This window comes from Chrysochloris asiatica, unplaced genomic scaffold (genome assembly GCF_000296735.1).
Source record: "Chrysochloris asiatica unplaced genomic scaffold, ChrAsi1.0 scaffold00178, whole genome shotgun sequence".
Lineage (NCBI taxonomy): Eukaryota > Metazoa > Chordata > Mammalia > Afrosoricida > Chrysochloridae > Chrysochloris > Chrysochloris asiatica.
This window is the reverse complement of record NW_006408696.1, coordinates 1,716,126-1,729,347: the sequence shown is the minus strand read 5'-3', so window position 1 is coordinate 1,729,347 and position 13,222 is coordinate 1,716,126. Positions and strand designations below refer to the sequence as shown.

The following is a 13,222-nucleotide window of genomic DNA, read 5'->3' as shown; positions in this document are numbered from 1 at the left end:
GGGACCCTACCCAGAGAAGCAGTGATGCCTGAAATGGAGCCAGAGATGATGACGTGGAGCGATGGAGCAGCTGGAGACTTTAGATCCAGAGAGGGAGAGTGACTGTGTGCTGAAGACCTGGGGGATATGGGGGAACGATTGCATGGAGGGGATTGTAACCATGGCAATGAGACGATATATACGATAGAATGAATGTAAGACTGATGTTCTCCCATGTAAACAATCACATAATTCACAATAAAACATTAAAAAAACAAAAAAGAACAGCAAGAAGAACGAAACCTTATTCTACATTCACGGTTCCTAAATTCATAGCATAAAGAACAAGAGCCAAACCCAGTGCTGTGGGGTTGACCCTGACTACTCATCAAGTCAGTTCCTGCTCATAGCAACCCTGTACAGGGTTTCCAAGGAGCGGCTGGTGGGTTGGTATTGCCAAGCTTGTGGTTAGTAGTCCAATGCTTATCTTACAGTGCCATGCCAGGACTCCTATAGATAAAGAGGGCCCCTAAAATTGGATTCATTCCTGTGTGGCAGAAAACAAAGGAGTCATGGTGGTGCGGTGGCTTAAGCATCAGGCTGTTAACCAAAGGTCAGTAGTTTGAATCTACCAGCTACTTTGTGGAAGATGTCAACAATCTGCTGGCCTAGAGATTTATCGCCTCAGAAACCCTATGGGGCAACTCTACCCTGTCCTATAGGGTCGCTGGCTCAGAATTTGCTCAGTGGCAGTGGATTTGGGGTTCCCACTCCTATCAGTACTTGCTTGCTACTAGAAGGGGTGAGCAACACCACTGGAAACACCTCCACCCTCATGCTCTCAGACACGAATGTTGAGATAGGTCCTCACCAGTCTGGTCCCGAAACTCTCGTCAATTTAGTCTCCAAAATGCCTCCTGAATCCATCCCCTCTTTCTGTCCCCACTGCCACCAACAGTCCAAGGCAGTGGCCCTCTCTGGCCTGGGTGCCAGCAACAGCCCCTCACTTGTCCCCTGCCTCTGCTCTCGCCCCTCCAATCCTCCCCTTGCATGGTGGCCAGAGGGATCTGTCTAAAACACACGTCTGTCTCCCCATGTCATCCTCTTGTTTAAAGTCAACTTTCAGTTGTTGTTGTTGTTAAGTGCCGTCGAGTTGGTTCTGACCCATAGCGACCCTGTATAAGGTTTCCAAGGAGCAGATGGTGAGCTTGAACCACTGACCTTGCAGTTCAAATGACTTCACAGCCTGACGCATTAGCCCACAGCGCCACACCAGTGGCTTCCCCTAAAGCCCGCACTTCATGAGTTGGCTCACACCCCAGGCTCCCAGAGCTCCTTCCTTCTCACTGATGCTGGCTCGTTCACCCTGCTGCCCCTGGGCCTTTGCACACACAGTGTCTGCTACCATGCCTCCTTTCCTCCACCTGGAACAGACAGAAGCTTTCCATTCTTCATGTCCGTGCAGGGACTCCCACAGCCCTGCACCCACCTAATCACATTGTCATTCCTGGCCAGCCTCTTCCCCACTGGGTCTGACTTCATCCTTGTTGTATCTCTGGCAGGTGGCTGGCATATTTCAGGGGCTCAGTGTTTGTTCATTGATGAATGGTCCAGGTCATGGTGAACTGTCCTTTGACAGAAAGGTGGGCCTTAGAATGGATGGGCTACAAGCTTGGGTCACATACAGAAACAGAGAAAGGCATGGGAGTTGTGCTGTGGCAGATAAGCTTTGGATCATGAGATCGGTTTGAACCATGAGGTTGGCGGTTCAAACTCACCAGCCACTTCTTGGAAATCCTATACAGGATCACTGTGAGTTAGAAATGACTCAATGGCACTAACACCACCACCACCATGTGCATTTGGCAGGAACATGGCCCCATAATACTCACCTGGAAGAGGTGTCCCATTGGCCATCAGGGTCAACTGGTCAGCGATGGCTTTAGTTCGGGAATAGTGGTCCATGTGCTGTCAGGTGGACAGGGGAACAGAGTCACTGGAGAGAGGTCACTGGGGTCTGGCCTAGCCCCAAGTTGCATCTTTGTTTCAGAGCACACCAGCATTGGATTTTGGGGCATCCCAGAGGGATATCACCAAGCCCTGAGCTCTGGAACCTTCCTCTCTTTCTGAGCCCTGGAGTAGAGGAACACTGGGATCAGAGCCTTCACATATGGAGGCTCCTGCCGGCCCCAAACACATGCCCAGCAGCAGTGGCGCTGGACATATGTCGGACCAAATATTGCTTTGCAGTCCTTAATGTTCATATAGCATTTCACCTACATGACCTCATTGCCTATTCCTGATAATCTGAGAGAGATGTTCTCATGTCCAGATGAAGAAAAAGTTCAGAGTGGTTGGTTAAGTGATTTGTTCAGGGTCACAAAGTTAGAAGGTGACCTGGTTGATTCCAGAGTTCCTGCTGAGACACTAGCTAAACCAGGAGATGGCTCATGCCACCCAGTGTTGGGGACCCTCTCTCCCTGAGCTGTGAGGTTGACTATATCTCCCCTGGTTCCACTTGTCTCTACCCTTCGGGCTTTGGGTTGGCCCACCCACCACCTCTGGAAGCCAGTACCTTCTCCAGCGGGAAGAACGGCAGAGAGTCCTCATTCCCTTGCTCTATGGGCTCTCCGCTAAACGCCACATTGACAGTACTGGTGTAGACGAGCCTGGGAATGCGCTGGTGGATGCAGACTGCAGTGGCAGGTGCACACACACAAACAAACATACACAGGACTGAGCGTAAGCAGCCAGTGGAGTCAGGAGTGCCTGGGAAGCCTCTCTCTTAGGTGAATCCACCCAACTCAATCCAGTCTCCAACACAATCCCAGCTCTTGGGATGCCCAGAACCCAGAACTGCCCAAAGACAGAAGGACCTCTCTGCTTTAACTTGGAGTTTGGGTCGTGACCCTGCTCCTTGGGCCCTAGGGGCCAGGCCTGCTCACTCTTCCTTCTAAGTGTGGCTGTGGCCTCTGAGCTACCTTGCCAAGGACACAGCAGAAGAAAGTCTCATTCCATGTGGACAGAGCAAAAAGACACTCTAGAATCAGAGAGAAAAGCAGAAGGCAGGACAAGGCAGGACGAGCCCAGAGAACCTAGACATGGTCTTCCTTTGGACCCTTCAGTTCTTATTCCCAACCCTCTGCCCTCACATCACCATCATGTCGTGGCTATGCTGACCGACTCTGCAGGGCTCTGGGCAGGTCTGCAGTTTGGGAAGGATGTACTGGTCCTTAGGTCCTCCCCTGGGGTGGCAGGAGTGAGGGAGAGGGTTTGTGGCAGGAGCAGGAGAGAGAGAGACACACAGCAGGCCACACCTCCGCTCTGAGCGCCTACCATCAATCACTAGTTTGGTGCCTCCGACATTTATAGACTCAATCTGCTCTTTTTGCAGCTAAAAGACAAGACAGCAGTGGGCAAGTCACAGTGGAGCTTCATGCCACGTGGCTGAAGTTGGGGTTGGGGTGGGATGGCAGGATAGTCGGGAACACCCGGCTCAGAGGGCCACAGGGCAGCGTGTTCAGCTGGATGACCAGGAGGGATTATAGCCCACATCTGACCCTCAGCATCCTCATTTTACAAGTAAACCTTGGATAGTAGGTAGGATTTTAAATGCCACAGGGAGAGGATCTGGTATGTGCTTGAATTGTTCTCCAAGTCTCAGTTTTCTCATCTGTAAGATGGGCATAGTAATACTTTTTTGGCCTTAGTGAGAGGCTTGGGGTATGAAAAGAAACTGGTCTTCAGCAAGTGTTTCCCATGTGCCCGGAGCTGAGCTGAGCTTTAACCTCTCCATCTCGTTTAAAGCTTATACCAGCCCTGAGAGGTATATTTATCATGAAATTATATTTGTTCTAGTTGTGGCTGTTTTTAATAGGTAATACAATCACTGGATTAAAGATAATTCAAACAGTGAAAAGGGGGTACAGCGAAAAGCACGTTTTCCTTCTATTCCTGATCCCAAGTATTCCTTTCCCTTTCGGGAGGCAGCCAGTTACCAGTAACTTGGGTTTCCTTGGCAAAATCACCAACGCTTATTAATATCAACACATGTGCATGTGTGAGTTTATCAGCAGACATTCACATGAGCTCTTTTTTAAACAAACAGGAAGAGACCAAACACTGTTCAACACCTTGGAAATTGTCCATATCAGCATGTTTTGAGTTACCTCACTCTTCTGAATGACTGCCTAGAATTTCATTGCGTGGATACGGCATAATTCATTTAAATGCTCCCCAGCTAGGTTCAGGACCATAGTCTCAGTGGACACCATAATCAGTTGGCATAACATAGTCTACAAAGATAATTCTTTACATCCTATTTGGTGGGGAGAATCTGGGATCTTCAAATTGGCCATCTAAGGTGCAGCTATTGAATTGAAGAGGCTAGGAATCAATGAGTTCAATGAACTAATGGAACATGTGAACATCAGTCTCCATGACTCAGAGCAGTAGAACTAGAAAATGCCCAGTTACCACTACCACCTGCTCTGAAAGGGAGCACATTAGAAGGTCCCCGAAAGAGAGGCAGAAAATATGCGACAAAAGTAAAAAAAAACCCCATGAATTGCTGGTTAGAAAAAGACTGGAGAAACCTGAGACCATGACCCTTGACCCCCCTTCAGGTCTAGAAAGGAACTCACTCTCGTGGCCCAATTTTCAGTCAAGCAGTAGATTGGTATATGGGGGGGAAACAACACTAGTAAGGTCTGCTCCCCAAGGAATGGTCAATCATTCAAGATCAAAGGGGCAACATTTCCCTAAGGACAAGGTTGAGAAGGGCTGGGAAGGAGGGTGGAATGCAAATAGGAAGCACAGGGAGGAAGCAGGATGACTGTTGTTGCAGGGAGGGGATTGTAATCATTGAGATGAAATAAAATGTGTGATTTATTGAATGCAAAACTGATGGTCTGCTCTGTAAACCTTCACTCAATTCACAATAAAAAGTTTCATAAGTAAATACTCCCCAGTTTATGGGTATATTGACTATTACCTGCATTTTGCTACTAAAGACAGTGTTGCAGGACAAACAGAATGTAAGTAATGAGAACGCCCATGCATTGTGAAGAATGTGGCCAGGGTCATTGAATAACTTTTGAAGGAATTATTGAATGGGAACTTAAACTGCTGTGTAAAATCTTCACCCCAAACGCATAAAATAGGATTTAAAAACAGATGTCAAAAGTAGTTCTTCAAAAAGAGAAAGATGTAGATTATACAAAGAAACATAAAAGAAGAAATGAGTAAAATAAAAATAAAAATATAACTTTTTATTGTCCTTTTAGTAAAAACAAAAACTACAATGCTGCAAATAAACCAACATGTACAATTTCTGGTTATAGGGCATGTGTATTTTAAACATTGGGAAGATAGTCCCGCTGCCCTAGGAACAGGCTGTGAGACAGGTATTCATTATAGCCTTTTCAGATGAGGAAACGGAAGTTCTGAGAGATTATGTTTACTTGCCTTAGGTGACACAACTAGAAAGTGGCGCGACTGGTATTTGATTTCACGCACACAAATGTAGGCTGGTAGTAGCTGAAATCCTTCCCGAATAGGTAAAAAGGACTAACAGGAATAGTCAAGTTCTGAACCCCACTCTGTCTAACTCCATGTGTTGTGTGTGACGGGCTTACCTTCTCAGCACCAGACATTCCATAGGAGGCTACGTGGAAGACACAGTCCACCCCTTTGAATGCACGGTAGAGGGCTTCTGCATTTCGGACATCAGCCTGCAACAGACAAGGAAAAGATGGGGCAGGATGCTCAAGTTCAAGACAGAGATACTAACCCTGCATTTAGCCACTTCCCAGAACTGAGCCCTGCCCTCTTCCAGACTAAGTAGCCATTGCTTGTTGCTAAGTGCCATTGAGTCGGGATCCGACTCATAGGGACCCTGTACAGGGTTTCCAAGGAGCAGCTGGTGAGTTAGAATTGCTGACCTTAAAGGCCCAAACCGACATTGCAGTTTACTGCATTAACCGGCAACGCCACACCAGAAGTCCTAAGTATCCATAGGGTCAAGAAAGGTTCGTGGACTATAGGATTCTATATACCATCATCATCATCATTGCCCACCACTTATCAAGCTTGTTGAAGCAGATACTAGTTTATTATTGTCCTCTTTCTTTGGGTGAGGTCACTGGGACTCTGAGATGGGGAGCCTAGAGCCACAGCTGCACAGCTGGGAAGTATGGGAGCTAGAGTTTGAGCCCAGCATTCTGACTCCAGAGCTTGTGCTTTTAAACACATACTACTGATTTGACCTCAAACACTATTCTCCTCTCCCCCCCAGTCCCCCAAATCCCCCATCCCTAAACCTGGATGAACTCGGTCCCTGGTGCCAGCTCCCACTGGGGTCTGCGGAGATCGAGCAGGATGACAGAGGTGCCACTCTTGGCCAGGTGGGAACCCAGGCTGAACCCCAGGTAGCCTCCTCCTCCAGTCACCAGGACCTTCTGCCTAGGAGCCCGGGCGGGCATGGCCTGAGTCTTCTGCTGCAGTGCTGGTGCTGGGGTTGTGACTGGGTTTGGCTCACTGGATTTGGGCCCAGCCCTGGATTCCTGTTTGGACCCTAGCCCTGGCCCAGGCTCCAGAACTATACCAGCACCTGGTTCAGGTTTTGGAAGAATACCAGGTCTAGGTCCAGGCCCCAGCATTACACCAAGCCTGGACCCAGGTCCTGGTGCTGTACCAGGCCCCGACCCAGACCCTGGGACAGCGCCAGGTCCTACCCTAGGCCCTGAGACAACACTAGGCCCCAACCCAGACTTTGGCATCAAATCAGGCCTCAGAACTGTACCAGGCCCTGACCTAGACCCAGGTACTGAACCAGGTCCTGATGCAGGCCCTGGAATAGCACCGGGCCCCTGTTCAGAACCTGGCATTGTAACAGTCCCCATTTTGGGTCCTGATCCAGACCCTAAATCAGACCCTGGGCCTGAGATCCCACCCCAGGCTTGGCAGATGGGGCAGCTCTTCTCGCCCTGGTCAGTGGCTTTGCAAGCCTCTGGGGCAGAGCCTATTAGGGTGGCCTTCATCTTCTGCTGCTCCTGAGGACCCTGGATCTGTCCACCTGTGGGGCAAAATAGAAGAAAGAATGTTCTAAAGCAGTCTCAAGTCATGTGGGTAATCAGACTCCTAGGGGCTGAGGGAAACTGAGGGTAGCAATTAAAGTCCCTCCAAGTTCCCAGTGAACTTGTCCCTTTCAGAATCTTGAGAACTTCCAAGATGGCTGTGTGGTTTCTGTCAGATAGAGTCAAAGCCAGAGACAAGACAACCAAGCTCTAGACTTTACAGTTGGGGAAACTGAGGCCCAAAGTCACACAGCATGGCTGAAATACACACCAAGAATTCTTGAACTCCCTACCAGTTCTTTGAAACTCCTAGTTCCCATGTGGGACCACAGGAAGGCAGATCAAATCATGCTGAGGGAATCTCACCGGACTGGGAGGTGGGTGTTTTCTGATTAAGGTGGTAGCTGTGACATTCTGGAGGAGAAGGAGGAACAAAAGGAGTATGGAGGGTCCCATAGGACTCTGCTTCCTGGGCCTTGTGAATGATTTCAAGAGCTGCCTCTGCCCCTTGCTAACACCTGCTGCCTCTGTCTCTCCCAGGTGCCCAGCAGTGCTAGGGCTCCGGTGACTTTAGGGTCAGCTCTGTGGCCTTGGGGCCCAACCTACTGCGAATTCTGTCCTCCTTACTTGAAATGTAAAGTAAGTCAGGGTGTCATCACCATCTAAGGATGAGGCTGGACCAGGGGCTAGGTCATTATCATCATCATCACCATCACTGTGCTGAGGGCCTACTGTGCACCAGGCTCTATGGATACAGAGATGGGTCAGCCCATGCCCGGTATGGCACATACCAGATGCTTACTAATATTGCCTGTATCAAAGAACAGGCGCTTGATGGGTGATCAAATGACAAAGTCATGATCCCCAGGGTTGTTGCTGGTGATGGCCGAAGGACAGGGACTCGACAGCTATAAACCAAACAAAAACCTCTATTCCTACCCATAGTAACCTTATAGGACAGGATAGAGCTGCCCCCAGTGGGTTTCCAAGGCTGTAAAGCTTTACTCTAGACTACCACATCCAACTCCTGGGGGGGCAGGGGGGAGAAGCGACTTTCAACTGCTGAGACTACCTTTTAAAATTCTCATCTCTCACCATCCTCCTTTCCAGAGTCCTGGGTTGAGGGGTACAATCACACTCCAAACGAGCCCTGGGACTTATGGGAGTCATAGGAATGATGCCCTAAATAAGAGACATCCATCACAGGGGGTTAGGTCTAGTTCCCTCCTAAGGTGCGGAGAGGGTGCAGCCCGGACCCTTTCCACTCCAAGCCCAAAACTGTTCTATGGAAGTGTCTTGACAGATTGGACTTGACTTTCTCCTCTAACGGGATGCTTTATGTGACTAAGGCTGGAAGTTGGTCTTGGGTATCCGCTTGCTACCTCAAAACCTCACCACACCTCAATATTCACATCTGTAAAATGACTCCAAATAACCCTAGCTGCTCTCTCTACAAGACCCATGCCCAAACCCTATGCAAACCACTAGAATACAAACTTCATGAAGACTTCGTTCAGCAGCACCTAGAACAGTGCCTGACACAAAGCAGGCGGCCAGTAACTATCTGCTGAATGAATAAAACCACTCGGAGCTGTTACAAGACCCGGGGAGCTTTGTGTCAAGTAACCGGTATATGGCCAGGTTTAATTCTCCATCTAAAGGTGGAAACGGTGGCCCAGAGATCATTCGGCAACTTTTTAGTATCATAGTAAACAGTTGGGCCAGAACCCCAATCCAGGTTGACAGGGATCTCAGAGTGGGGTGTGGGGAGAGAAGCGGGTGAAAGGGCAGGGCGCGCCGGTAGTGTGGGGGGGAGGGGAAGAAGCGCGTCCTCCACCCCGACCCTGGGCAGTTTCTCTCTTCACCCCCTGATACCGGAATCCCCAGCCGTGCGTGCCCTGGGGTTGCGCTCACCTGGCTCTGGCTCCCGAGGTGCTACGTGCTGCCGGAGCAGCGCCTTCTCCGCGCCCAGCCGGGAATCGTCGGGCACCGCCTCCTCGGGGCGGGGCTCAGGGCACGTCCCGCCTCCGTTGGCCGCCACCACTGCCTCCCCGCGAGAAAAGGAACACCAGGTTTCCTGAGGCCAGATCCTCAGGCCGATCGCATAGCTGTGGGATGAAAGGACGCAAAAGCCCTGTGTACTGACCTCTGCCCTATTTGCCCAATCATTTTATTTATTTAGTTTTAAAGTTTTTATTGTGAGGTGTGCATGGGAGAACTTCAGCTTTACACTCATCCTGTCCTATTTCGTTTCATTGCAATGATTACAATCCCTTCCATGCATCATCAAATAACCAAAGGACACACCCCACAGAACTTCTCGAGAGCAGGTCTGAGATGGGGGTGGGCGAGGGTGGGAACTTGCCATACCCCTGGTCACCAGGGGAATATGAGGAAAAAGAAGGAATCGTACCTTTACTGTGAATCTGCTCTGCCAGGCCACCTTCTGTCCCCAAAGCTGCTCACAAAGGTTCAAGATGGTCCTGCCGCGTCTGGCTGGCTGTTTTCCAGTCCTCTATTGACTCCCCTGCCCAGCTTCTCCTTCTGCAAGCACTCAATCCACGTTTCTAACATTTCCTCTGAAGTTCAGAGTTGCAGGATTTTCATCTGCATCTGTTTCATTAGGTCTCTTGTATCTTTGTTGTCACCAGCCACTCCTCGGAAACCCTACTACATAGGGTAGCTATGAGTCGTAACTGACTTCTGGCTCTTAACAACAACAGTAACAATCTTTGTTGTAGAGGGTCAGTGTAACATGTCTGCCTAGTTGGCCATCTTTCTGGAAGTCTTCTTGAGGTTTTTAATAGCTTAGCTAATTTTTACTTATGTAAATATGAATGTAGGAGTCCCTGGGTGCTGCAAATGGTTAAGCATTCCACTAATAGCTGAAAGGTTAGTGGTTCAAATCCACCAGATTCCACAGAAGAAAGACCCAGCAGTCTGCTTCTGAAAATACTACAGAATACAACAATTCTACTCTGCTCATGTGGGGTTGCCATGAGCTGGAAGGGACTCAGTGGCAACTAACAACAACAGTGCATTAGGCAACTCTGCCGTAACAACAGTATGCTGTTAATTGCCACTGAGTCATAGCAACTCTGTATGGGGTTTCTGAAGAGAGACTGGTGGGTTTGAACTGCCAACCTTATATTTCAAAGTCCAGTGCTGATCCTAGAGCATTATGCCAGGAGTCCAATAAATCAGCTGATTCCATGAGTATTGATTATGGATTCAAGTAAAATGAAATCTTTGTTAACATCAATCTTTTCTTTGTTTATCATGATGTCAGTTATCAGTCCAGTTATGAAGATTTTCTTTACATTGAGGTGCAATCCATACAGAAGCCTTTAATGTTTGATGTTCATCAGTAAGCACTTCGAGTTTTCTTTGCTTTCAGAAAGCAAAGTCATCTGCTTTTCCCAGATTGTTCATGAGTCTTCCTCCAATCCTAATGCCATGTTCTTTTTCATATAACCCAGCTTCTCTGGTTATTTGTTCATCATATAGATTGAATAAGTATTATAAAAGAATACAATCCTGACGTACACCTTTTCTGATATTAAATCATTCAGTATCCCCTTGTTCTATTAGAATGACTTGCTCATGGTGTATGTACAGGTTCCTCATGAGCACAATTGTTCTGGAATACCCATTCTTTGCAATGTAATCCATAGTTAGTTATGATCCACACAGTTGAATGCTTTTGCATAGTCAATAAAGCAGTAGTAAATCTCTTTTTGGTATTCTCTGTTGTTCAGCCAAGATCCATCTGACATCAGCAATGATATCCCTTGTTCAACATCCTCGCCTGAATCTGCTTGAATTTCTGGCAGCTCCCTGTCGATGTACTTTTGCAATCATGTTTGAATTACCATCAGCAAAAATTTACTTGTGCGATATTAATGGTATTGTTAAATGATTTATACATTCCATTGGGTCACCTTTCTTTGGAAGGGGCACAAAATATGAATCTCTTCCAACTGATTGACCAGGCAGTTTTCTTCCAAATTTCTTGGCATAAATGAGTTCTATCTGTTTGCTGAAACATTTCGATTTGCATTCTGTCAATTTCTGGAGACTTGTTTTTTTGTGTTTAGTTTTGCTTTTTTAACTATTTATTGTGAATTGGGTGAAGATTTACATACAAGATCACCAGTTTTGTATCCACTTTGTTTCATCTCAGTGATTACAATCCCCTCCTTACAACAAAAGTTACCCTGTTTCTTCCCTGTGGCCCTCCATTCACATCTTATATGTCACCAATGAACAAAGCAAAAAGATTTGATGTACACTTACAAAACAAAAAATATATATCCATCTAAATGTCCACAGGGCATTCTGCCAGCCAGTCTCCTGCCCACCGGCACACAGCCTTTCTCAGTCAAGGGGCCTAGAGCCCACAACTGCTCTGTCTCTCCATGACACCACCTCTGCCACCGTCTCAGCTGCTACATTTTCATGTTCTTTCTACTTGATGGTCCTGGGATTGTCTGTTCCTGAAATGAAAGATTAATTTATGCCCTTCTTTTAGTTACACATCTTCTACAACTACAATAGTGACGATCCCAATGAATCCTGCTAACAATTACTCACAATTAAGTCATGAAATCCTACCACTGTCAACCCCATACCCTTTCACCAGATCCATCTGAAAAAGAGGGAATCTATTCAGTGGGAGTTCTACCTTAACCCATCTCATTCTGAAATTAAGCACACTCATGAAAGCTTGTAAACCAGTCACGTCATGCCTTTACAGCCCCTCCCCCATTTTTTATGCCAATGTCTAAATTTCTCATCTTTATCAAACCCAGTACACTGAGGAAACAAGCTTGATATGAAGAATCCTTCCATTCTGGTTGGAATTCTGAGTCACTGCTTTCATAAGCAAAAATCTAGTTTGTCAAAGGACTTCTGGTGTGGCGTTGCCGGTTAATGTGGTAAGTTGCAAAGTTGGTTTGGGCTGTAAAGGCCGGCAGTTCCAACTCACCAGCTGCTCCTCGGTACAGTGTCATTATGAGTCGGATCCCGACTCGATGGCTCTTAGCAACAACAACAAGAAGTTTGTCAAACTGTAGGAATTTGCACTTGTTCACAGTATCAAACATCTTTCTCTTCCTTGGGTCGAGTTCTGGTCAACTAGTATCCAAACTAGGTCAAATGAGTACTAGCTTCGCTTCAAGTTTAGGAATTCACTCACATCTCCCTGCACTAACACCAGCTGACTGCTTCACTCTCAGCCCTAGCCCCATGATTACATGTATAGTTCCAAAGGCCAGCAAACCTAGCTCCCCAATTAAGTGCTCAGAGGAACCCCACTCCACAAATGAGCCTCCTGCCCAAAGGTATTTCCTTTTACTCACTCCATGGACTGGGAAGTCCGATGCTCTTTCTTGGGCTCTGGTTCTCCATTCTGTTGTTCTCTGTCACTCCTCCAGGGTCACAACTTTCTGTCTCGGGTTTGAGGAGGTTCAATGTGCAGGGATTTCAGGGCCTGAAGGATGTGCTCCACTCCTGACTCTTCTTTGATGGTAGTGAGATCCCCACTTCTGCTTCATAGATGGCTCATTTCAGACCCAGCAGGATGTCAAAATGGACCAATCACAATTAGCCCTATTAACAAACACTCACAACTGAATCCTATCAGCTATACATATCTTATACATCAGTAGTGTATAAGAGTTCCCATTGTTCCATATCTTGAGATTGTCAGTCTTTTTATTAGTAGTCATTTTAGTGTGTAGTGGTATCTCATTGTGGTTTTAATTTAAATTTCCTGATGGGTAAGGTTGTTGAGCATCTTTTCATATAGCTATTGTTCATGTGTGAAGTGTCCATTAAAAAATATCGGAATGTTTATCTTATTGATTTGGAGGATTTTTTTTTTTTATTTTAAACTTTTTATTGTGCATCGAATGAAGGTTTAGAGAGAGTAGGTCATCAATTTTATATGCAACAAATCATACACTTTGCTTCATTACAGTGATTGTGATCCACTCCATGTACCAACAGTTAACAGTATTTACCTCTATTTACTTTAACTCTGACATTCCTCCCTGTGTCTCCTGCAACATTCATCTTTGTCAACCTTTCTCATTGTAGATCGTCTATCCCGTCAACCATGCTCACATGCGTCTACCCTCTGTTGTTGTTGTCAGGTGCCATCGAGT

At 47.0% G+C, this 13,222-nt stretch overlaps 1 protein-coding gene across 1 annotated transcript in view; it reads right to left on the bottom strand.

Moving 5' to 3' along the window:
• SDR42E2 (short chain dehydrogenase/reductase family 42E, member 2) overlaps positions 1 to 7,019 on the bottom strand; it is a 25,043-nt gene extending 18,024 nt beyond the window's left edge. The window contains exons 1-6 of the mRNA XM_006871941.1: positions 6,965 to 7,019; positions 6,300 to 6,484; positions 5,616 to 5,711; positions 3,316 to 3,373; positions 2,555 to 2,673; positions 1,872 to 1,947 (exon numbers count right to left, since the gene is read on the bottom strand). Coding sequence (XP_006872003.1) covers positions 1,872 to 1,947; positions 2,555 to 2,673; positions 3,316 to 3,373; positions 5,616 to 5,711; positions 6,300 to 6,484; positions 6,965 to 7,019 — 589 coding nt within the window. The remainder of the gene's footprint in view (positions 1 to 1,871; positions 1,948 to 2,554; positions 2,674 to 3,315; positions 3,374 to 5,615; positions 5,712 to 6,299; positions 6,485 to 6,964) is intronic.
• Positions 7,020 to 13,222: the final 6,203 nt, after the last annotated feature.